The sequence below is a fragment of the Neocloeon triangulifer genome, unplaced genomic scaffold, assembly GCF_031216515.1.
Source record: "Neocloeon triangulifer isolate White Clay Creek 2 clone unplaced genomic scaffold, ASM3121651v1 ptg000017l, whole genome shotgun sequence".
Classification (NCBI taxonomy): Eukaryota; Metazoa; Arthropoda; class Insecta; order Ephemeroptera; family Baetidae; genus Neocloeon; species Neocloeon triangulifer.
Window position 1 is genome coordinate 5,089,143 of NW_026775559.1, and position 25,849 is coordinate 5,114,991.

At 36.5% G+C, this 25,849-nt stretch overlaps 2 protein-coding genes across 2 annotated transcripts; both read left to right on the forward strand.

Annotated features, from left to right (window-relative positions):
* The first annotated feature begins 145 nt into the window (after positions 1-145).
* LOC132203202 (uncharacterized) lies at positions 146-2,187 on the forward strand. The gene is made up of 6 exons (XM_059630793.1): positions 146-284; positions 529-652; positions 787-959; positions 1,021-1,114; positions 1,165-1,348; positions 1,451-2,187. The coding sequence occupies exons 2-6, from the start codon at positions 529-531 to the stop codon at positions 1,734-1,736; spliced, it is 861 nt and encodes a 286-aa protein (XP_059486776.1). The 5' UTR covers positions 146-284; the 3' UTR covers positions 1,737-2,187.
* A 624-nt stretch (positions 2,188-2,811) lies between these two features.
* LOC132203566 (uncharacterized) lies at positions 2,812-25,069 on the forward strand. Its single transcript, XM_059631428.1, has 5 exons — positions 2,812-3,033; positions 18,619-19,385; positions 23,559-23,644; positions 23,708-23,832; positions 24,506-25,069. Exons 2-5 carry the CDS (start codon positions 18,694-18,696, stop codon positions 24,719-24,721), a joined length of 1,119 nt encoding a protein of 372 aa, XP_059487411.1. The 5' UTR covers positions 2,812-3,033; positions 18,619-18,693; the 3' UTR covers positions 24,722-25,069.
* Positions 25,070-25,849: the final 780 nt, after the last annotated feature.

Consider the following 25,849-nt stretch of genomic DNA (forward strand, 5'->3'; position numbering starts at 1 on the left):
TAAGTTCAGGCCAATAATTATATAAAAATAAAAACGTGCATTATCTATTACTAGATTGGCAACCAGTAATATGTAGATGCCTCAAAAGAATTATTCGAATCACAGCCGCATGTAAATCATCGATCATTAATCATTGTTTGCCTATGTGCGAGAGAAAACTTGTAAAGCAAAGCGGCCATACAAAATTTGAACACTACGGACCGGCATGAAGGCTTATTTTCTTATCTCGATTAGCAGCGATTAAACGATTCGACGCTTGAAACTCGTCTTCATTAGCGGCAGAGGTAAAAATTCTCATTTAAAATCATCATCGGGCAACTCAACCCTTGATTGTACCTCTTTATGCGGAAATGGGAAACCAAATTACATATTCTTGCACCAAGTTTTTCACAACGCCCATTCCAGAAAATTACACTTATTCGTGTATGAATTGACATGTGTCCACCTTTTAACTTTTGTTAGGAGTGCTCACTGTTGGCAAAGTTGTTTAAATTTTATTCTGGAAATTTAAAATTGGTCAAATTTTAGATGGCAGGATCCGACGAAGTCTACTCAGTTACACAAGAAACCGCCCAACTCTCCATTTCTTCAAATCGGGGGAACAACCAAAACCATGAAGAGGCAGGTGATTACCACGATGACCACGCTTCAGGTACAATCCACAAAATTAAAGCAAAAATAATGCTAACACAAATAAAAACCATATCATATCAAAACTTTGATTTTTTTTTGTGTGTCGAACTTTGATTTAAATAATTTTGTTATTAATTTTTGTAATTTTTTAAGGCTCAGCTGACAATAAATATGGGGATGGATATGATGGCCACCACAGAGGTGGGCAAAGAGGCTCCACATTTAGAAGGGGAGGACGTGGTAACTACAGAGGCCGTGGACGAGGAGGTGGCCAGAGACAGCACCAGCTCTCTAGTGGTGAAGAGGGCGTAGAAGGGCCTTCAAATGTTTGTTTAGATATGGTTAATATTTAGATTATTGTTCTGACACGTTTTGTTTATAAAACAGTGGAATGGAAGTGACAGGGATAGAGGCAAAGGCCAAACCAGACGGTTCTACCGTGGCGGTGGAAGGCAGAGGCCAAAGAGTGAAAAATCAAGTTGTAAGTTTAAATAATTATAAATGATTTGAAATTAATTTTAAAATACTTAGTGCTGGACGGGAAGAGAGAGCCTCTCCCTGATGTTGAGTATGACATAGGATTTGAGGGTGTTGAAGACTTTTGGGACGTTGTGGTCTCTGGCTATGGCCCTGATATGACTGAGGAGGGACTTTGGGAGGTCTTCGGCAGGAAGGATGTTGCTGACATTGTCCAGTTCAGGACTGATGACATGAAGTAAAAAATATTTTATTATGAACTCAGCGTTGAAAAATATCTCAAAGTTTTTCTTTTTTTTTTCTTTCTTAATTCTTAATTTAATCTTGTGTTATTTTTAAGGCCATACTGCCACATTTACACAACCTCTCGAAAGATGACTGATGAGCTGCTGAAGTGCAACCGTGACATGTTCCATGGAAACATGCTTCACGTTTCCATCTCTGAGGACATGATTGCTCGAAGTGTGTCCCAGATTCTGAAGAAGAAACCTTCCAAGCCAAAGCAGAAAAGGGCTGGCCCAAGGAGGCCCAGTGATGCTGAGGCTGAAGATCAGCCGGCTGATCAGCAGCAGCAGGACAACTCGGCCCATTCGTCTGTCAAGGATGACAGGAACGACGATGAGTGACCAAATGATCCAGAGTCAAGTTTTCCTCTGTTCCATTCTTGGTGACCAGCATAACATTTATTTTCTTTCTAACAGAGATTCAAAAATATAGTAGCATTTCTCTTTTTTGCTTCCATTGGAGAGGAACAAGGGAGACAGTCTGCATTTTTATTTTTTATAGTCGATTGTGCTGTTCGCTGCCTTTTAAGGAAGAAATAAGATTTCCTAAGTTTAATCAGAAAATTCCCTTCCAGCCAGCCATTCCTGTTTGATTGACATTGCCAACCTTCTGTATGGATACAGCTTCTCTTATATTGTGATAAACGTGATTTACATGAATATATATGATTATTAATAATGCACTTATTTCTTCTAAAAAAGTCACACATGGGAAATATACAAATTATTAATTGTTAACTTGCACATGGTGCAAATTGAAATGGGAGTTACGAACTATTAAAAACAAATCACCGAATAATTCTTTTTGTTTAATTTACACAGAAAAACCTTTAAGTAAAGTAAATTGTTCAGACATCTAAAAATTCAATATCACAATGAGATGCATTCTTAAATGTAGGCTTCTTATTACCAAGAGAATATTGTCTTGCTATTTCAGTCAATGCTCGTAAATATCAATTACTTCTAATGCCTTACGAATACGGGCGTACATAATTCACTTCCTAAACAGACATTATTAAATTAAAATTTATTGAAGGGTGCTGAAGACGAACATTAATTAATTTATTGCCTGCACCCGCAAGCACTTTTTCCTTTCATACTTCTTGATCTTTCCTCAATCTCTTTTTTTCCCTCTCTTGTCGTGTCCAAAGTGGTACTGGTAAATAAAAATTCTCTTTTGGGCGTGATATCTGATTAGTATTAAATGAAAGAGAGGAGTGAAGATTACATAAAATATGGAGAGAGACTAACTGGTCGAGGAGAGGCTGCCTACCGCGCGCTCTCTCTCTCTCTCACTAATGCCTCTCTTTATTTTTCTCTCATCTCGGCAAGAGAAGAGAGGCATTCGTGTACTGTACATTCACCTGGGCAGCGGCAGCAGGTACGGGGGGTGGGGAGGCCCTAGGGGGATAGCGCGGCACGCCACGGCAAACCCGCCGCAGCCGTCGCACGGTCACGAACGTTCGTCCAAGTCTCGCGGGATGCTGCGCCAGTAGCACTCAGTATCGCGGTCAGATATTGAATATTTATTGTGCGCCGCGTTAACAAACAGTGTGGACAAAATAGTGCAGTTGTGAGCTCGGACAGGCCGGCGTCGATCAGCGCCTTTCCACCGGATTAATCCCGCACCGATTGACAGGTAAGCCGGCTTTGGCGCCTTTCTCGCCCATTCGTGTGAAGGAGTTAAGGGACGGGGACTGACCTTGGGGAGATCTCGGTGAGACGAGACTGGAGGAGCAGCAAGCAAGGGGATAGTTATGGGGAACATTCTAAAGATCAAAAAAGGGTTGGGTCTAAAAGCCACAGGTGGAATTGCTTCTGAATTTTTTTTTTTTTTTAATTGTCCGAAAAAATTTGAATAATTGTTGTAAAATTTAACATTGCATTTGTGAACATCTCTATTTTATTTATCATTTTGACAATTCTAACACAGAAATTCGAATACATTATTTGTAATCTTGATCATTCATCATATTATTCTAATTATCACTCAATTTTGATTTAAATTTACATTTTGTATAACATTGAATTTAAATTCATAATCAATCCAATGCTTAAGAGGCTCGTTTTCATAATAATTTATTTATTGTTTTCTATTCCACGCGCCAAAATTTCGGTTTGTAGTAAGCAACAATACAACATATATTCGGCCGCGAATAATGCAGCGGTTAGCAACGGTCGTGCCGCGTCATTAAAACCGCGGCCGATCCCGCGCGCGCTCTTGTGCTGCTTTTGCATTAACGTGCCATCAAAAAAGCTCGACGGCGGCGTTTTTGGCAAGCCCCCCGACGTTGCCGCCAAACGAAAAAAAAATTATATTTGTACACGTCATCGTGCGATGAAGAAGTGCACAATGCGAATGATTAATCGACGAGTCGAGTCCATCGGGAAAGTCAAATTATTGCTCCCTTGTTTAGTCGGCGGCGCTGCAGCGGCTTAACACGGTTTGCGCGCAACAAGTGGAGTTATGCTAATTAATTGGAGGTATGCGCAGATGTTGAAATGACAGAAGGAAAGTTAAAATTTAAAATTACTTGATGAAACTTTAAAATTTTGATCTTCAAATGCTGAAAGAGTAATTATTTTATACTTTTTATTTATGCTTTAATTAAAAAAGTTTGATTTTAAAAATTCTAAGCATTTTTCTAATATAATTTTTTAGTACACAAATATTAATTAGTTAATGGTTAGTTTTCACTTAATTTTTTGATTTTTGGCATTTACGTGTCTATATTTTTCAAATTGTTGTTTCAATTTACTTTAATAATTTTTTTGAATATTTAAAAAAAAATTAAATTAATAGTTTTATTTTAAACGCACTTCACTAATTTTAATAGTTTAAATTTTTATTATTGATTAATCAGTTAATCACATAATATTTAGTTGGCTATAGTTTCAAGCTTTATCTTGAACGCAGTCAATCACCATGGAAATATCTTTTTTCTTTTTATTTATTTTAAATATTCAGCTTAAGATTTTCCCACGCTTAAGTACGACCTTTCAATTTGAGGTCAATAATACGACCTAAAAACTGGAAGTTTTAAAAAGAAAAATTAAATAAATTCTGAATTGTTTGCCACTGGAAATCATTAGCCAACTGCTGATTAACCACAAATCTGTACACTTACAGTTAACCAATTAAACTAATTGGCAAAAAATACTAACAAATTAAGATAATTCTCAGGTTCTCAGAGTGTGCGCTCGTGATTGAATTTTTACATTTATTCATTCCTCTTGGCATTTCATGTGTGGCGAGTATTATGATCGGGATGCTTGGCGTAAAGTCATTCACTCTGTCGGCGGCGCTCATCATGAGTGCGGTCGTCGAAAAGCACGCAAAAACTACTTTTTTGAGAGACGCGATTGAGATGAGGTCATTATCACTGCAGCGCGCGGCTGGAACGAGAAAGAGATGCCATTGGCATACAAATCAGCCTCGCTTGTCGCATCCCGGAGACTTTGTTTTATTACCCATTCCAGGCACATAAACAATAATAATACCAACAGGAGTAGCGCAAAGTCGATCGAAAAGGAACGTGTTTCTGATGTGTCGTTGATCCTCGCGGACTGAAAGGGAAAATCCACATGACAGCAGATGGGACCGCACTGCGCACATTTCCATGCGGCAGCTGATGAAATTGGCTTTATAGTCCATTTCCACATTGATATGGGTGACAGTCGGAAATGGAAATTTGAAACTTCCTATTTCCTTATTTTTCTGCGTACTTAAGCAGAAGTGAAGCGTTAGGATAGAGAAATTGTTATTTTAAAATGCACAAAATTTATGAACAGGTGTTATTTTGAATTAAAACGTGAAAAAAAATTTTAAATGAGAAGAAGAATAGTTTTATTGTTTAAAATATTTTTGCTATTTTAATGCAGAAACTGCAAAATTTTACAAAATTTTTGCTTTCTAAAGTAACACGTCATAATTTTAAGATGACTCGCTAATCAAAATTTTTTTAGTTTACTTCCGGAATAGATTGAATTAAACCTTACAAGAATTTTCTCCTCATTGTAAGTGAAAAGCTTTCAAAATTTTACGATTTTCTCTGAGAAAATTTCCAGCACACTATATAATTCTTCTCCCGAGAGGGAATGGAATTTTGAAGAAAGAATCCATCAGATTAGAGAAACAAATAAGCCTCTCTATTTTTATCCACGCACCTCACCACACGAAACTCTTTGCTTCCAACGCCTGTTTCCTATTCACTACTCTCTATTCAAGCGCTCCATCCCGTCTTGCGCGAACAATAATGTAAGCAAGCCTCTCACACAAGAGTCCCCCTGTGCGTTCCTCTTTATTTTGTTTCGGCACCCCTGCCTGGTGCAAGTAGGCTGTTGTCGGTGGTGGAGGAGCAGATGGCTCCTTATTTGCTTCCTCTTTGGCGCGTTTCTCACAATACTCGCCATTCTCCTGCGACTTAATTTAAGTTACTTTTTTTTAGAACAGGAAGACAGGTGGTTTAGGAAAATATGACAGGGTAGGCCTAAGTGTTTCACATCCCCAGCACACTCCATCAGAAGTGTCTGGAGGAAAAAAATGTCGGTTGGTGAGGCGGGCAGCAGTGCAGCGAGGGGCAATTAATTATTTTTTAGTGCAGGCTTCATGACCTGCAATTAAACGGCATTCCGTAAGTTACTGAACTGGACGTGATATCTGGAAAAAAATGGTCAAAATTAGCTGGCGGCCAGGTCGAGCCGAGAAAATTCCAAATTGATTAGCGTCATTAAGCTGTAGTGCTTGATGATGGCTTTAAAAATGCGTAAAAGTTGTTCAGATTTAACTGCCATCAATCTCTTCTCACAAAATAAAATTTTTTTAAATTAAAGTTATTGCAATGAGTTACAAAAAAAATCAAATATTTAAAATAATTAGTCAAATTTTTTATTGTAGAAGAAATTAATTAAAATGATTTTGTTTTTTAATCGTTTAATTTTTTATTTTAATATTTTTAATTTTTATTAATTGTTTACTAATATGTCAAAAACTATTTACAAAATTAATTGATCATAAAGAAAATTTAAAAAGTTTTAATATTATTATTTATTTGTATCAATGAATACGACCTAATGTGGATGATATTAATAAATAGTTCTTGTTTTCAAGGATGGCATTCTAATAAATATTATATTCATTAGACCTTACTAATATCTTGACACCTGATGAGTTCAAAAGAAGTGCTCCAATTTATTAAGTAGCATAGCATGGCCAATCGATTAGTTTGGTCGAAAACATAAGAGGATGTCACGATTTTGCCTCGCTCTCCTGAAAACATTTTCCTTTTTAAACGTGGTTGCGGCCCAAATGATAATTACGCCGTCGCTTCGCGTTCAGCAGGTATCCCAAGTGAGATAGGAATGCAGTTATAATAATCATAAAATCCCGAGAAACAGCCATAATGCATTAGGAGACGCGCGCGGTTTCGGGAGACCAACCTGGCAGGGATGGCTTCACATTTATTTACCTGGTCCAACATGCGAGTGCTTTTTTCTCCAGAGGCAGAGGCAGCTTCTGTTTTTGTTTTTATTATTTGAGCAGAGGAAGGAAAAAAATGAGCGATGGGAAAGGAGAGTCACGTTTTTCTCTGCTTTTATCAGCTTGGGAATGTTAACGCGTGGAATGAGGCAAACTGATTAGTCTCCTGCATTGTCCATGTCTCAAACAACAAGCCCGCATGACGATTAAAATTATTTTTAATTGCGCTGATAGTGACAAGTTTAACGGTTTTCTTGGGCAATTTCGGCGCTAACGGATTTTCCGAGAGATTAAAATAAAATGCAGGACACGTTCAGGGAATTTTAACGAGTGCACTTTGAGGTTATAAACCGGAGAGAGAGAGAATTTTCTGGCTTATTTATAATAATCCGTTGGGTTTTCTATCGAAATGATTGATTGAAACAAATTATTAACTCTTTTTGAATGATAATGCGCGAGGACATGATAATTATACAGACAGATGATTTCTCACTCACTCAGTTAGCCGCATGTCAAATAATAACAAGAAAGAAAGAAAGAAAGAAAGGAAGCCACCAAAAGGCTACTTGAAAACTGATTCTCCTGCAGGGCTTTTCACATGGCGCACAATAATAATACACTGCTCTTCGCTCGCTTTTTAACCTTCCATTCAGGGAAACATTTAGTGCCTCCCGTTCAAATTACGCATTTGTATAGTATTTCAACAAAAAGGCACCAATCGTAAAAAAATTCCACGGAAAAGCGTCTGGGTTTTCTTAGCATAGTCCCGTGATGTGCCATCCAATGCTCGGATTAGCGATGGTCATTGTGTGAAATTTCAGTGGGCGAGAATTGTTTTGTCGACGCATTCCTCAGAGAGTCAGTCGCAGGTAAAGAAGCAAAACAAAAACAGAGAGGGAGACTTTCCTGATACGACCTTAACCTGTCAGGAAGGAATTTTGGCGCGTATGATTCAATAATAGAAAAAAGGGCCGGGTTGGAATCATTACAAGAGGATAAAATTTTCTCACGTGTGTATGAATTTGATAATAATGGAAATAATCGTAAATGGAAATTTCATTGAATAAAATAATTGCCGGTTTGTCGACGGGCGGAAATCTAGGATTACGTATGATTTAATTCCTCACTCTCGGGCACGCACAGGTATAAAAATAATTTTATTATTCAGAACCTGCTGGAAAACAAAAGATGGGCTGCCAAATGAAATTAGATATTCCGTGGAGAGAATGCCGCTGGAGCCTTTGTCAGTTCCTCTCTCTTCCAGGGCACGTCTCTTTCCTTTCAGATTTGTATGGCGAGGAAGCGATCTTAGTGTGTCATTTTCATTTATTCTTTCTCTCTTGACGACTCATGGGCTCTCTCATCCGGATGTTTATCGCCCAACGCGCCATTATTGTTATTAGTTGGCCCGAGTTGGCCATCCAGCGAGCCTTACCCTTTCTAGTGAATCATCGCACGCATGGATCTAAAATTCGTGTTATAATATCATTTTATTTCAAACTTCAAATTGATGTTGGCAATATTTTTTATATAGTTTCGAATTATGATTATTTAAACTAAATGATCAGTAAAAACATATATCAGCAAAAATATTTTAGCTTATACAAGAAGGTTCCAAAAGAAGGGTGGTTTGATTAATTCATTTTCGAACTTAACATTCCACCGGTGTCAATACCAATTACTTACTGCAGATCGCCTGCGTGGAATAAATTAACTCGCTGATCAATACGCTGTACGCGACAACTCTGTCTAGTCTGATAGGCTATTGGTATTCAACTTGACAATTGAATGCAAATATATATAATTATCTTAAAATCATAGTAAGGCGACGAGATTGAGAAAGATGATGATAATTCAAGCCACGATTATTTAATTGTGTCTAGTGTGTTTTGTGTTTTCTTTGCGCACGTATGTACATATGCGAGTGTACATACCTATGTGTTGGGCGTCGTGCAAAAGTATGATTACTCTGCGTTTGAGAGCTTGCAACGTCGGATGCTGCGCGAGTAGTTTTTCTTCTTCATTTAATACTTCGCACACACACACTCGCATATTATTCGAGTCAGTCAGTGAGAGACGTGGCAAAAAATTCTCCCGAGCTGAAATCACTGCCGCCGAGGGAGCTGAGAGGAGAGAGGAAAATTCGGTTCTCACGGAATGGACCAAATAATCCCGCTTGTTTTGCTTGGAAATTAAAATAGTCGCTTCCGCTGCAGCCCTCCTTAGTGATACACATATAAAAAAAAAGATCGAGCGCCGTGGGGACAGTTTTTTATGCTCGCGAGAGACTCGCCTCCCCATCTAAAGGAAATTACATATTTCAGCCTGACCTTCTCTCGTCTGTAAAATAAATAGGGAAGATGCAAGATGCTGGGTTTATGCATCTTTTGGTAATTTTGTGCTTTTGTAATGCGAGTGGTCTCGTCACTTGGAACCAACATCAGCCGCGCGCAGGCAGCAGAAGAAGAAGTAAGTCTTCTTGATGTTGGGGTCAACGCGAGAAACCTGTTTTTATAAGTCGTGACGTTGCAAAGTCAGATGAGAGAGCAGAGAGTAGTGAGGATAAAATTGAGTATAGAGAGATGGAGGAGAGGCGGCAGCTTCGAAATCTTTCACATAAATAGAGGCGAAAGTGTTAAGTAATCCAAGAATGCTTGACCAAAAACACACGACGAGATTTATCATCATATTACGTCAACCAAATTCCTCCTTTTACCTGCCTCGATATAAATTTTCGTTTTTAATAGATGTGGGCTGGAATCTGATAGTCTCTTTTATGGTCAAAAGAGCAGATCAAGAAACGAGAGGAAAGAAATGAAAAACAGCTCTCAGATGAGGTGTGAACACACTTTTGAGGTGGCCCTGCAGTTTTGCCAGAGAGTTATATACTCACTCATACATATTAATTATCTTGCCCGCATCTCAGGTGCTCCGACAATTTTGGTAAAAATTAAATAATTTTCTTTAAGACATCAGTCATATTTTCTGAAAAAGAATTGTCAGATTACGTCACAAGGTTGTGGAGCAACGTTTTATTTTATTTTTATATTTCATTTCTGCAAGCGAGTTTAATTTTTAATCCAGCTTTGAGCTCAGCCAGCCAGTTTCTTTTCACCGAAAACAGGGTGTGTCAGAATTTACATGTACACTTCTCATCCAGCCGAAGGCGTTGGCCCCTGCAGAGATGTTGATGCTTTAAGTTTTGATGCGCGCAACTCGTGTTACCTCTTAAAGCCGACGACTTTTCACGAGTTTTAGAGGATTTAATTCAATTGGCAAAATGCTCTGGCTGAAAAAAATTTTATTGTTTAAAGATTAAAGCATGTTTTGCGACAGACTTTTAACTTCAACAACATGTTGTGTTTTACCTAGTAAATAAAATATCACAATTAAATTTTCGAAAATAAAACGAATAAGAAAGAAGAATAGATTTAGTTGCAAATGAAATTTTATTGGGCTCATGGATGCGGGACAGATTTATTTAATTGAATGCTAAACAATTTTTATTTTATGAGCAGTAGGGAAAAGTAAGAAGTGAAAAGATTTAAAACTCAAATTTTTCCACCGCAATAAAAGATACAACCTCAGTTTATTTGAATATAGCAAATATAGCGTATATAGAAATTAAGTATTCTCAATATAGCGTCAATATTTTACAAGGGAAATACACAATATATAAAATAACATTTTCCACTCGATGCTGTCAGATTTATAAAACAATTCATCATCAGCCGTGATAAATGCCACACACCAGTGGGCGCGATGCATTTAGTTTTTTGATGAGCTGTGCGATAATCACCATCCTCTGCTCCGAAGAGACTTTTCACGCTCGGTGGCATGAAATAATAATCATCTCTCTCGGTGCTAATCCCCGGCTACTTTTTCATGCTCTCTGATTTTCAACTCCAACTTGTGATGGTGCTGGACGCGCACGCCACCGCAGAGAGCCAATCAATCAGCCATCTGGCATCGGCTGATTGATTCCAGACGCCTACTTTTCAAATGAACTCATCTTTTTATTATGGGCCATGTGGTGCTGGCGAGCCTTTAGCAGAATCGTCGGGCGGATTTTGTGCAAAGAGACTTTTTGAATGCGCCATCAAGGAAACTCATGAATGTTTTAATTGGCTCTTTTTCGCAGAATCCCTCTTCTGTGATGGAAATGCAGAGCATTCGAAAAGAGAGATAATTTGAGCTTTTAAATTAACAGAAGACTTCCTTTAAAAATTTTGCTTGACTTTTCTAAATTCAAATTAAAAAAGTTTTTGTTTGAACAAAAAAAAAAGGGAGTTCTATATTAATTAATTTTATAATGCCTTGGAGACTAATAAAGAATGGAAAATGTCCCGATATTTCGAGGCAAACTTAGTATCCATGCTGTAAAAAAATCATTAGTCTGCTTTTAAAAAAAGGGAAAAATGTGCAACATGATCTGCCGCGTGATCAGTCGAGAACTCACCTGAATGAGACACAGTTTCGATCGATCTCGAGTGACAAAACGCCGCCTCTTCAGTGTCGCATGACAAGAGAATACGTTATTGTGAAGAGTGTGCGAAAAACACAAGAGCTGCACTTATATATCGCATCGGCGTTTCCTTTTAATGAGAGCGCAAGGATGCGCGTCCCAATTTCTATTCGTAGCGCATATTGCGTTTTTCCAACTCGGTTTCCTCGTATTTCTACCACTTTGAAACTAATAACGTCTCGATGGTTTCGTCTTTCGCAATTATTGCATTTGTATACACAGATCTTTGAAAAAGCACGTGCAATTGAAGAAAGGAGTTGTTTGAAGAAACAATTTTTATAGCAATGTATGCAGAGGGAATTAGCGTAAAATTTTGAAATAATATTGCAATATTACTGATTAATAATACTTTCCTGAGATTGCATGTGCCCATAAATGCACTGCACGATAAATATACCAATTTGCAACTAAATAATGCTTCCTTATGTTGATAAATAAGCAAAAATCTATTTTTTGAACTTTATATTTTAATTGCTATATATTAGTAAATATATGAAATCTTGTGAAATATCATAAGCTGTTGGAGCGAATTGTATTCTTTAATTTGAAATCGAGTTAAATCAAGCTCACTTCTTGTTCAACGATTCCCTAATTTCACAGAAATTGTTTTACAAATTTTGAATTAAACAATGATTGTAACAATTTGAAAAAAATCAACATACTTTAAAGTTTATTGATAATCTTTTTATAAATTTTGAATACTGTTATCTAAAAACTGATTGCAAAAGGAAGAAAAAGAAAAAGAAAGCTTCAATAATAATTTAATACTTGTGGTTAATGATTTGAATTGATGCAGGCAATATATGCACTTCGTTCACAGATGAATTTATCATTTGGTCTGCTTTACACGTGCGAGTTATGTGAATAGAACTTTTAATTTACTAGTTATAGAAATAGGTGATGTGTGGTGCTCGCAATTGAAGCAACCCTTTTACTCAATAAACTTCTCGGAACCACTGACACAAATAAATCGAGCAGAGCAACCACCCTCCCACCCGATCGGATCTAAAACGGTGCTGGGGGTGCTGCTGGCTTGGCAGGCATCAGGTTAATGAGAGGATGCACTCATATTCAAGAGGACAATAAAAGTAATGCATCTTTGCGTGCCACTTTTGCTGCTACAGAGCGCGCATCAGGGAGAACGTAAGTGCTCGACCTTGACTCACAAACGCAATTTTTTATCATCATTATTAAATCACGCAGTATTTCACTCGTGCGGGCTTTGTTGCTGCGCACTCTCGCCGCCTAAGAACCGCTCCCCGCGCGAGTGTCACAAGGCGATGGTTCGTGGGCTGAGTGAGAAAAATGGCCTGTCAGATGAGAGTGTCGAGGATGCGGCAAAGCGGATGATTCGTGCGAAATTGATCTCCTTCCGATTTTTTGTTGTTGTAGAAAACCACAGCTTTTAAAAAATGGCCAGAGAAAACTTTAAAATTAAATTGTTCAATTATATAAATTAAATTACTATTTGATTTACTCCCGAAAAAAAATTCTGGGTAATAAAACCGACGAAAAAAGTCTGATCTGACACAAGGAATACATATATAAAGGTTAACAGCGTCAACATTTATTATAGTTGCAAATGATGTTTTATAATTATAATCAGGTGGTTTTTTTAGATATAAGATTTAAATTAGTACACAATTAACTTGCACAATTTTTTTTTATTTTAATTTTCATGCACAAATATTAATAAAATAAAAGTGGAACAGCGTCATTTACGTAGATATTTGGCCAAACTCACATCTCCAATATACAATTCTCATTGAATAATTTTTTAAATAAATAAATTTAACAAAAAACTTCAGTTGTTACAGAGTTGTTCTGGGGAAAGTAAAATGTAACACAAAATTTAATCAAAATAGGAAGGGCTCATTATGAACACATAATTATTTATTATCTTTTATGAATTTAATGCAATAACCTCTTTAACGCGGTTTCGTAATTTGTAAAGGAAAAAAATTACATGATTTAAAATAATATATATCTATTCGGTGAATTTATTTATTCATATAATAGCATTATGTATTATTAATAATTCATTATATATATATATGACTATGCTATGCTATGTTCAAAAGTTTTTTATGTTAACATCACAAACAATCACACATATGGTAGACTTTTCCATGATAACTAGATCACGTTTTTACGTATTCATGTGCCTTTGTAAAATTAAATTGAAATTCTCTGCTCGTTTGATTCATTTGAGACTTTGTGATTTGAACTTTTCATAGAGATACATTTTCTCTATTTACTCACGCGTTCAAAGGTTTCTCGATGAATGCATTCATACATTTCAATATTACTCGTACTGCTCTTTCTCCCTGCTATATAGTAATCATCCAAATGAAAACATCCGTTCACGTCCAGGAATAGGAAAATCAAGACGGATAAAAATTTCTTGCTCTCAATAGATTGAATGAAGGAGCATTTTTGTAAAATCAAATCGAAATGCGTGATTCTGAGTTGAATATATGAATCATGTGAATAGCAAACACGACGTTAAATTGCAATTAATTTTGTGAATGAAATTCAATTAAATTTGGATATCTGAAAGGAAACGAGCAACTTGCACCATTTTGCAAGTGTGAATGTTTGAATTTGGCATAGAAATCTGCTGTCAATCCATTCAAAGAGCTGTGAAAAACCAAAAGGTCGTTTCAGCGCTGTTAATGAAAGTTCTGATTGAAAATAATCAGCTGCATATGATTTTTCATCAGTTGGTATAAAACAAATTTGATCTGACCGAGAAAATTAACCATTTTTATTCTGCACTGAACAGTTTGCAAACAATGTATTATTGCAGTAACGTGCTCAATGTAAAATTGGTATAAATTTAATTACTGAACTTCTTGTTAACCCTCAAGAATTTACCCTGCTGCATTAGGCACAGGTCTACAACATCCAACTCGCACGTTTTCACATACTGATGAACAATGATACTCGCCTCTCTCTCATGTCCGCAGTTAATGAGTTCTCTTCTCTATTCAGCTAATTGTTTAAGTGAGAACTAAGAGAACTAACGCCAGTGTTGTGCATAAATATACGGACAAAGGTTTTGTGCTGGAAGTTCTGCGAATTTAATTAGCCATAAGACAAAAGCGGTAGAGAGTGTAGGAATGAATATTAATGAGGCTTTAAGCACAAAAGCCTTTGGACGGAAATTTCAAAAATTATGCGCATTTTATTTTATCAGATGCTGACGGAGGGCAAACTCACAAACATAGCATTTTCGGGGAAATTGCCCGAGTTTTTTCCCTTTGGAATGATGCGAAGTGGTTTGTTGATTATCAGAAAAAACACCAGCTCCGTTTTAATTAAATTTCGCAGAGGGTGCAAAAACACAGAACGTTTTACGTACTATCGGCGAGATATTTGTTTTGTGCGTCCTGCATTTGAATGAGGGCGGAGAAGAAAGAGCTTGTTTGCGCTGAAGATGTTACGTATAATTTTACAGCATTTGCTCTGGTATTTCATTCCGCTGGGCACAATATCTATTTGCCTGTGCTCCAGTTCCACGAGAAAACGTTAAGTGTGAGAACATTCTTTGCACTACATACTTTTATGCTACTATTGTAATAAACTTATAAACTGTAACAATAATTACACTAATTAAAATTTAAATTTTTTACTCTTTAGTGAATTAAATAATATAAAAATATTTTATTTAAATTAAATTTTTCCATTTTCAATGCTTGAAAGTGAAGAATAATCAAGCTATACAATTAGCACCAGGTTGACTTTTAAGACATATCAAATTTTGAAACCTGATGATAGATTATTATTTGAAAAGCTCGGAATGTTATCCACTAACTATCTGGCTGCTTCACAGTAAATTTCAATTGGGCCCGCATTGATGTGAAATAAAAATAAAAACTGCAAAAACAAAAATTTTCTTGCTACACTGTAAAATCAAGATTTATCTGAAAAAAGAGGCAAAACCGACAAGGAAAGCCGCAAAAAATGAAATCAAGATATATGTATGGTGGCACTCAATCCTTATAATTTATCATTTGCAAAGCGCAAATCGTTCAAATGGCATTACCATGTCGCAGGGTAGTATCGATCCGCCCCCATGTCTTTGTCTCCAACCTTCAGAATGGTATATTAAAATGCAACCGTGCCAGTAGCGGGATAAAAAGCCGCCTCGCTCTTTTCTGTGCAGGGTATTGCGCCAAGTCCTTGATAAATTCATTCAGAAAGTGAAAGCCCACGAATTCCTTTGTGCGCCTTTATTTATTTAAATGAAACTGGCGCTGCTGTTGCAGGGTTTGCGCTTTTCGGCTCGTCGTCTCACCTCCGACGAGAGACAAAAGCACCGAGACGAGCTTTGTTCTTGAATCTGGATAAAATTAACAAAGCTGCGACGTGAGCGAGCGAAGCCATTTTTTTATTATGATGCAATTTACGAATTCAGTTCGCACTTTGAAGCAATTTCCTTAGAACCAAATATTCATCGAGTTCGTATGAATAAGAGTTTCATTTGCAGGTGATTTGTTGCTTTTTGTACTATGGCGGCATGCAAGACATGGCATTAGTGCTGCTTACACTTCATTCACCATAACAGTCTGTCGTATTGCTTCCCTTGGGAATTTTCTCAACGTGAAATTGAATTAAATGTACAACGAACTGAGCAAACATTGATTATTAAATTCAATTTCAACTTGCTTATTTTGTTCCTCTCTCAAATCCCAGGCGAATTATAATGATAGATTAAATTGTTGTTAATGCAGTTAAATTTCAAAATAATTATAGCAGTGTCTCCAATCTATAGCTCTGCACCGTTTTCAATTGATGGTAGGACAAATTTAAAGAACTCTGAAATTGCACAACAATAATGAATTTGAAAGTTACAAACAAAATTTTCTGTTTGGGACTTTAATATTATAAGAAAGTGTGTTGCTTTTTGTGTTATTTATAAATATAAAGTCTTTAATTAAACAAACAATTATTTCATAAACTTTTTCAATTATGAAATACTTAAATATGTTTGCATGGCGTATTCATTGCAGGGAAAACTTTTCTAGGAGTTCTTATTTATTTCCTCTAAATGTAATTGCTTTTTTTCGTTAAATTAATGACAAAGTTCTCGCGTTTTTTTCACGTCTTTCACCTTGCTTTAAGGAACGCACGAAATTCTTATTCAAAACAAAAAAATGCTCCAGTGGCAATTTGTTAAAATTGCCGGGCTGGCGAACGGATCATCAGCCGACGGACGGTTACAGCGGCGCGGAATTATGCATACGTTGTATGGCGTGTTGACCTGGAGCTATGAATGGGTTGAGGAAAACACTTAAGATACGCGCTTAGTTAGTATAACTGTTTCTACCGGCTGCGATGGCGAAAATATTTTTATTACAGACGCGCATCTTCTGGGCTTCTCTCTGCGGCGGTCGCGACCGTTTGACGCCCGAACAGCCGATTGGAATTTTTTTTTATCATTTACGCATAAATTTTATCCCTCTCTCACTCGATTGAAATTTCCAGTTTCAGACCCGAATTTCCAGATGAAGAGAGAAATTCCCTTCAGAGCCTCAATTTATATTAAATCGGCGTTTTCAATATTTAGTACGTAAATTATGATGAATGAAGGCAAATTTATGTTCTTGGATAATCAATTTCCTGTTCCTTAATTTCACGTCAGTCGCGTTGAATTATATTTTTAGTGTATTTGCTATTAGCAGAAAATCGTGGAAATATCGATCTGGCACCTCCTGACGCGTTTCTGAACGTGACACCTCCTCCTCGTTAAGGTGTGGTGTTTAAATTGGTTTTCTTTCTGCTGCTGCTCAATGCGCGAAGTACTTTTTACACACTTTGATGGAAAAAAATTTGCGGGGGCGAAACATTACAAAAGTAACTTTTCCGTCCCAAATCAAGAAAGAAAAACACGTTCCTAAAGCGAGCGAATTTCAGCAAGGCATGTGAATCTCGTTTATTATTTTCAACAAAACCAGGGGTGTATCAAGCTTACCTCTGAATTTGATTACAAAGACTTTATCAATATTATATACGCTCCACTTATTTATTTATAGTTATACACATAAGAAATATGTGGTATTGAAGCGAAAGTTATGGCAATTAAGTTATAATTGCAGAAATTCCCTTCTAAAAAATAGGGAACTAAGAGTTTCTTATACATATATTTTGAGAATATTATTATTGCTTTCATTTATAAAAAAAGATATTTAACATCTTTATATAATTCAGAAACTGAGTGAGAGAACCAATGCTCGGAAAACGAATCAAAATGTCCAAATTTCAACATTTAATTAGTAAAATCTTAATTTTTTTCAAGCAGATCAGGATTTGTTTCCAAAAAATTAATTTTTCCATATTTAAAACTTAAAAATAAAGACAATCGGCAACACACTGAACGTGACTAGGATCTTGATTTGGCTTATTGGAAGCTCATCAGCTAGCCACACGCCACAATCTCACTAAAAAATTAACAGCTTTCATTTCTGTTTGAACTACTCTTATTCGCTCTTATTCATTTTATATTTTGCAATTTTACTTTGATTTTTTTTAAGAAAGTTAACATCAGCACTATGTATGCTTATATCAGAGTCAATTAAATAATTCTATTTACAATATTTTGACATTTTTACGAAAATTAGAAAATAAAAAATAACTAATACTGCAAATATAAACTTTAAAATCTTTAAGAGGACAAAATATGTGAGAGATGAGTTAAAAATAATTTATTTATTAAAGTAATTAGATATTCAACTTATTGTTAATGGAGAAAATTAAAAAAAAAATTCAAAAGAGAAAAAAAAACAGAACTCTCATTTCATCTAACTTTTTAGTTGCATTGTGTTTGATCTATCACAAAGGCAACTGCTGGTCAAGACAGATTGTTTGCAAATAAAAATCAATTTTTAGACTTTTACCAATTAGCAAATAATTGCGTTGGTGAAAACTTTGAAAATTAAATATGATTTCCCCCATGGATGAAAAAATAAATATTTTTTCCACTTAATCTGATCTTGGTGAAATATAGTTGAGATGTTTGAAATCTACGCAGTTCCAAACATACAGCTTATATAATTAAATCCGCACTTAAGAGGCTTCCAAGGAGACGTTGGCAGTGACCTTTTCTTTCACAAAGGGGGCGATATGATTTCCCTAAAGAGCGAACTTATAATATGCGTGTATGCGTCTAGAATGACACAAACGAATGTACTTTTACTTATAGACTGATTGTGTTGCAGATGTGAGGCTTCGCCGCCGCCGCCGATTCGAGTCTGCCGAGCGGCACCTGCACGTCACAAGATGCGACGTCGCCCATGTTAAAGCACATGCTGACCCCCGCGTCCCCGGGGCCGCGGGCCCAGCCAGTGGACCTGCTGGGCATGCCGCGGCCGAACCACCACCCGCGAGGCGGGCACCCGCTCAACCTGAGTCTGCAGTCGCACCACAGCGGCCGGCTCAACCACTCGCACCTCTCCACCCTGAGCACCTCGAAGCACTCGCTGGGCGGCAACTCGAGCAGCGTCAGCCCTGGCACGGCACCCCTGCAACCCTCGCTCGCCCTCGTGCACTCGACCACGCTGCCGCCCGTGCTGGCGCCGCCCCCGCCCATCAAGATGGCCAACGGCGGCCTCCACCTGGCGCGAAGGGTGCCACCTTCGGCCACCCAAATCTCCAGGGAACCCACCCCCAATGGGGTGGCGTCCGGCGGCGGCCACCAGCCCGGCGTCCGCGAGATGATGACCTCCCTGGGCCTGCTGTGCCTGGTGTCGCTGCTGCTGGCCCTGCTGGCGCTCATCTTCCTGCTCAAGATCTCGCCAGCAGCCGAAGTGGCCCCCAGGGGCGGTGAACTGAGTGCGGTGACCTTCGAGGAGTATGTGGTCGTGTACGAAGTGACGCTGGCGCTGTGCGCGCTCACCCTGTCGCTCAACCTGTGCTGTCTCTTAGTGTGTGCCATTCAGTTCCTCTTCGCGGTGAAACTGGCCAGATCAGCGCAGGACGGCGAGAGGTGAGCCCTAAATATTTTTTTTTTCTTAGTAATTCAATTTTAAATATTTATTGCTTGTGAATTGAATCTAATTTATATTGAGAAACTTGTCATAAGGAAAATAGTAAAATTTTGTAACAATTGCATTCATTGTTATTGTCTACGGAAGGACCAAATTCATATATTATAAGAAAATAATTGAAAATAAAATTTTCTCAATTCTGGAATTTCTTTCCGTATTTATACTTAAAATTAATTCCGCCAAGATTTTCTATAAATAACAGGCACTTCTTGAATAAAAACACAAGTTCAGAGCAGGTTTAAAGGTAATAAATATTTTAATAAAATTCCATAAATTTCCGCCAAACCTCTTGTTTATAAAATTAATTATAGAAAAATACTACAAAATAATAAATAATACTGGTAATAATAACTCTCTTCTGCATTGTGTCTATACGTCATTATGTTCTGTAGCACAAAGCAATTCAAAACGCCGATAGCAAAGCCCCAGACAAAAGGAGCATTATTGCAAAAATTTCCTGGAATATTTTGAACAAGTTGCGCTACTGGAAGTTTTTTTCCCTACGTAATAAATCCCTAGCCAATATTCGTTTTTGCAAGTCTAGACGAAAGTCTTTATAAAAATAGAGCAATGCAATAAAAAAAATCAATTAATAAAGTGATCCGCCGCCCAGACTGCATGAGCACCTCTCTAATTGCCACATTTAAAAATACTGTATCGTTAAACTGTTTATATTTATTTGTAAAGATGGTCCAGAGTTGCTATTTCCAGCACATTTAATTTCAAACTCACGTAGGCGCCTTTACAATTACAAAACGCTATAATTCACTGTTTATTCTGACACGCATTAAGGCGTATTACATTAATTAAAAGAGCGTGTGCTGAAAATACAAATTTTACAGCTTCATTTTCCGGCTCGTGCGTGTGCCGACACATGGAGCGATTTAAGCAGTTAATTTTAGTGGTGCGTTGAGACTAAGACTAATTTCCACAATTTGCTGCCAACTTTGAGGTGCGGCGGCCCACGCGTTCATCCAATTAGTGGTGTATTTTCCGGATGCCAAATCTCTTCTCCAAAAGTTAATTAGCCTCGATTTGTGTCGTAAGTGCGCGCCATTAAAATGTCTTACGCATTCAGGGGTATAAGTTTGGAGTGTTTGCTTCTAGTTAATATTTTGTGAGCAAAAGAGAAGCACAGCAAGATGGTAAACTTACCGTAATTATATTTGTCCAGTCGTGCTTTTATATAATTGGACTAAAATCTGCGCAAAATAAGTAAAGCAGATTTATTTGATTTAACAAGGTGAGAAATTTATATTTTGGTAATTTTACTAATTTAAATAAATGTTCTTAAAGCTGTTATAACGGTGAGAAATCAATTAAATTTGAGACGAATTTCCTGTGGCTCATATTCATAATAAATGGACTAAATTGCAACTAAATTGCCTTCTGATACAATCAATAAAGACACTTTGCAACTAAAGAGTGAATCAAAATTCAGCGATACGAGAAATTGATTAAGAGCCAAATGTACAGTATTTATAATTTAAAATATTTAGATGCATATAAAATTAAAGTCTTCATAAATCGTTTTATTTTGAAAACTCTATCAAGTCAAATTTTCAACTTGGAACTTTCATTAAAAATTTAGCATCAGATTCACAATTTTTTCCATATATATATAATTAGGTTAACAAATGTTTCCTTTAGTTGAAACCTAATTTCATTTTCAATGTGAAAAAAATATGACGACTCTCTACTTCAATTCTGTTAATTCAGCTACATAGCAATTTTCTGTGAATAATCCAAATGTGGAGCAAATGTAGCAGAATTTTCATGATTAATATTTAAAAAGGTAATCAATCACTTCGCAGAATTCTTCATCCAATGAAATGCACAGTAATTTAGTTTAAGCTTTTGATATTACGCATAAGCTTTTTTAAACGAATGAAGCATTACAAAATCAGAGCTTTTCACGAGGGACTTTTTTTCCAACCTTGAACTTTGATAAATATGAAAAATTTCGCTACGCCTACATTAGCAAAAATGGAACTGCCTGGACTAGAACGTGGAGCCGTAATGAGTCACTTTGTATGTAGTCAGAAACAGGGTCCACTTTCGCAATCGGCGACCATATGACTTTTTGCGCACCGATTATACGAATGCGCTGGTTCTGGCAAAAGGGACAATCTTGCGTCACACACGTTCGCTCAAAAGCCGTGCAAAAACCAAGAGAGAATGTACAATATAATGTTGTTGACAAGAAGCAACGCATGGACAAAAACACAACCTGACGAAAACTTTCAATTAAGATGCAGCTCAAACGTTTAAGTTGCTTCTTGAAAAAACTGGAATCACTGCCACACCAAAAAAAAAATTAAAAAAAAAAAATAAAAGCTTTTACAATTTTTAATAATAATTAGAATTAATTTATTTTATCAAACATATTTTAATTCTTGAGATTTATTTGTTTACTAAATTTATATTAATTTCAGTTCATAGAAATTCAATATAAATTTTATTTTGGACGCAGATATTTTTTTGTTAAATTTCTGTGACATACTTGACAGTGCAAATGCCGAAATAAATTTAATTTAAATCATAAAATTTAGCATTTTCAAATTGTCAAGAATAGAGGCATAAAACATCACGAAGAATCTTTAATTCTGTATTACTATAATATGTCGCTATATATCTTTTTAGCAATTCAGAAACCCCTTAAAATCAATTAAAATTTGCATAATTATGTTATATATAGTACTCTTAAATGTTGAAAATTACATTTTTATATTGAAATTAATTATCATTAAAATGAAAAAAAAAAATATATTATTTCATTATATCTGGCAGAAATTGGCTTTGTCTGTAAAGAAACGATTTGTACTCAAATTGCTTTTTGTCAACAACATATTATATAAATACATAATACTTTTGAACATTTATTTTGCGGAGCCAGCGAGCCTCACCTCTTTTGCATTGGCGAACGCAGGCGGGCACAAAAGCAAGCAAGGTAAGGCAAGGCCATATTACTGCACACGTATCTCTCCTCTCCCAACCCACCGACCGGCCAATCTTCAATATAAATACACACACATACTTACATTCGAGTGAGCGAGCGGGCACACATGCGAGAGAGTGAGTATTTTTACCTTTGAGCATGCAGCCAGCAGATCAGGTTAGCGGCAGGTTTTCTTTATTACATAAGCCAGTTTAGCTAGCATTCCAAGGGGAATACCTCAGCAGCTCAAATCCCCTCTCTTCGCAACTCGCTGCATTGATCAAAGGGTCACACAACTGACAATTCATATCTGCCACATAGAGGCACATAATGCGTTTTTATAATCAATTAATTTGCAAAAAACCAAATCAAGACTTCAAAATGTTTTGGTGCTTCTGGAACTAAGTCATTCAATGGGTTATTTAAAAAATTAATCTTAAAGGGTTATAAATCAAGCTTGCTTTTAAGTAGAGATAATAATTAAATTTAATAATTCATACTTTTAAAAATCTTTTAATATTATGTTAAGTTAACCATATATGTTGCTAAAATAGATTCATTGAATACTTAAAAAATAAATTACAAAATTTTTGTTTTTAAATTTTTAAATAAATTTTGTTTTCTTATTTTATTTTATGAATGTGGTTCAATTTAGTTGATTCAAAAAGAAATATAAGCAATGATCTTTTTTATTTGTTTTATTATTAATTGTTTTAAATATTAAGTAGCAATTTCGTGAACTATTTCATACAATTTATATTATGATTTTCTGTCATTTGTTAAAATTAATTATTAATAAATTATCCGTTCCCTGCTCAATGAAATATTTGCAATATTTTAAATACATTAAGGATTAACTCAAATTCGTTTAAATAATCAATTGTTTAAAAAATAAATTCAATGTGATGATTAAAAAAAAATGCCGAAGATCTGACAGCAAAGATTTAATTGAAGTTTGTTTTTCAGCTCAGAGAGGTTCGGCTAAGAAATTATTATTAAAATGAGACTTTTTTTAACGAATCAATCATCTAATTGTTGCCTGTAGTATTTCAGCAGAAATTTTTGCTCATTTTAATTTGGATTAAACTTTTAACGCTAAAGGCATAAATACTTACAAAAAGCTTACAGTGAATTTCAATTTCGTTGGCTGAATTTTCTTCTTCCTTTTTTCTAGGACAAACAAGTACCTGCAAAAATCGTCCGTGACGCGCATCTGTGCCGTCGGCGGCTTCTTTGTCTCCATTCCAGTCTTTCTGACAGGTGAGAAAAATTGGGAGCCACAAGATGACAAAACGTGTGCTGAGCCGCAATCCTTTGTTTCAGGGATCATCCTGTACACGTTCATCCAGTTCCACTCCACCCCCGCCATTATCACGAGCATCTTCATAGGACTGGGTATCATTTTCTGTGGCTGTGCGATGGTTCACAACGTCTTTGTCTGGCAGAGAGTGAGTATTTCCATCTGTCTCGCTCCCTGGAGGTTATGCAGCCTGTTGCACGCGCGAGTTGGGCGCATCGCATAACTTTCGTTTCTAAAATTTACTCGCATTTGGTGCTGATTGCCAGGAAAGGCCCAGGTGCACAAATAACTTAATGGCTCTGTTCCAAAAGTTTTACGAGTGTGTCGTCGCTCTCAAAAAGGAAATTATCATTTGGCCCACTCCACTATAATTGATTTTACCCATCAAGCCTAAAGCCGACAAATTTCCTAAAAACCTTTTCTTAAGAACGGGCCTCTGATGTATAAAAAATGGCGCGATTAATTTTTATGTTTATTTTTCTATACATTATAATCGGTTTTTATTTGTAATTTCCAAAGATACATAATAATAAAAATTAAATACATTGGAAAAGAGCTGTTTTTTTTAGACTATTTGTTTGTCTATGGGAAGTTTCCAAAAATAATTTTTCAAAAGATTTGCCCCACTTGCAGTAAAAAAATCATAAAAACGACGTCATCAAAATTTGCATTCACCTTGCAAAACGGTTCTGTAAACATTGTTCTCAGTGTAAAATATCAGAAGCTCCTTGTTAAAATAATTCATTTTCCCAATTTGAGAAAAGTTTTTTTTAAATTTTTTTCTTTCTGTTGTTCTATTTTTCTCTCTTGCTTTGTTGAAGGAAAAAACAAACGCGGTGAAAGCTCTGGCTCAGCAGCAGCGGCAATTGTCCGTGTCCACGTCCGAAACGACCTCCGGCGGCGACAGCAGGGGTCTGCACCTGTCCTTGCGCCAGGACACACCCGTGATCCCCGGCTCGCCCAATTCGATGCCCGCAGCGACCCTCGACCTCAGTGCACTTGTTCTAAACCCGCACGAACTCTCCACGCTGGTTTGAAAAACAAGTGAATTATTGTGGCCGGACCAAAAATAAAATGCAATTCGTCAGTGCTTATTTTTATAATTAACTTATTATCGACGGACCAAAAGTGAAAAGTGTGTGTGTAAAATATCTTGTTTTTTCTTGCACCAAAAAAGCAGCCGATATTCTTACCTGTTGTTGTCTTTTTATATGAGCGTATTTTCTTGTTTATCACAAGTGAAAGGTGTAAGTCTCGATTGTAACGAGACTTTGTGTATTTTCCAACTTTCGTTCATTTTTATAATGGAGTTTAATTTATACTGAGAAACGAGTTGGTCAATATTTGCAATAAAAAGGAACTTGGCAATCTTGATTTTTCCTGAAGCTGCTGTGTTTTGAATCATTTCCACCCGAAGGAAATTGAATTGCTATCCATAATAATAATAGCAGCAGCGAATTAGAGTAAATTGGGCTAAAGTAGAATTCGCCCTTGTTGTGATGTCAACCAGAAATTTGTCTTATATTACATCGAAGTCCAATATCTGCTCCTCATTTTGAACATTGGACAAAAGAGACCAAGTCTAATATCCTTTACCCTCGGGACGTAACCACCATAGGTGTATAGTGAGCTTCGCGAAGCAACTCTCCTGTAACTGATTCGATTTTCAGCATCATTATTTCTCACTGACAATATAAAGCAATTTGACGGCCTCTTCCAAGCATCGCATTGATCCACAGGAAGAAAACTTATAAAATGTTTCATTTTATAATTTTTCTTTCATCTTGAATTGAATTAGCGAATAATTAGAGTCGCCAGGTATAAATTAACTATGTGTTGCTTGTTTTCAATTTATCTTGTTTGTCTGACATTGGAACAGTTCTGCTTAATTAAAAGCGCAATGGAGAGGGCGTAATGAGCGCGTGTTTGTTTTCTTATTCAACGCTGCTCAAGTTTCCGCCTCTACCCTCCTGCTACCCTCAGTCCGTTGCACAGCTTTGATTTCATCCATTCAACGACCTGTCATTGATTAATTTTCAAATTCTACGAACGATAGAATGGTAATATGACCACAGATTATGCATCCCATTACAACGGATAATTTGCAATTTGCATTAGCAGCTGTGCTCATCAGCTAGAGGTAATATTCATCAATGGCGCTTTTT

What these genes read in the sequence shown, in the direction of transcription:
- LOC132203202 (XM_059630793.1), top strand. Translation starts at nt 529, where the DNA reads ATGGCAGGATCCGACGAAGTCTACTCAGTTACACAAGAAACCGCCCAA. An exon ending in GCGTAGAAGGGCCTTCAAAT is followed by an intron (nt 960 to 1,020) that starts GTTTGTTTAGAT and finishes TTTATAAAACAG; the next exon opens with TGGAATGGAAGTGACAGGGA. An exon ending in AAAGAGTGAAAAATCAAGTT is followed by an intron (nt 1,115 to 1,164) that starts GTAAGTTTAAAT and finishes TAAAATACTTAG; the next exon opens with TGCTGGACGGGAAGAGAGAG.
- LOC132203566 (XM_059631428.1), top strand. Translation starts at nt 18,694, where the DNA reads ATGTTAAAGCACATGCTGACCCCCGCGTCCCCGGGGCCGCGGGCCCAG. An exon ending in CATTCCAGTCTTTCTGACAG is followed by an intron (nt 23,645 to 23,707) that starts GTGAGAAAAATT and finishes CCTTTGTTTCAG; the next exon opens with GGATCATCCTGTACACGTTC. An exon ending in ACGTCTTTGTCTGGCAGAGA is followed by an intron (nt 23,833 to 24,505) that starts GTGAGTATTTCC and finishes GCTTTGTTGAAG; the next exon opens with GAAAAAACAAACGCGGTGAA.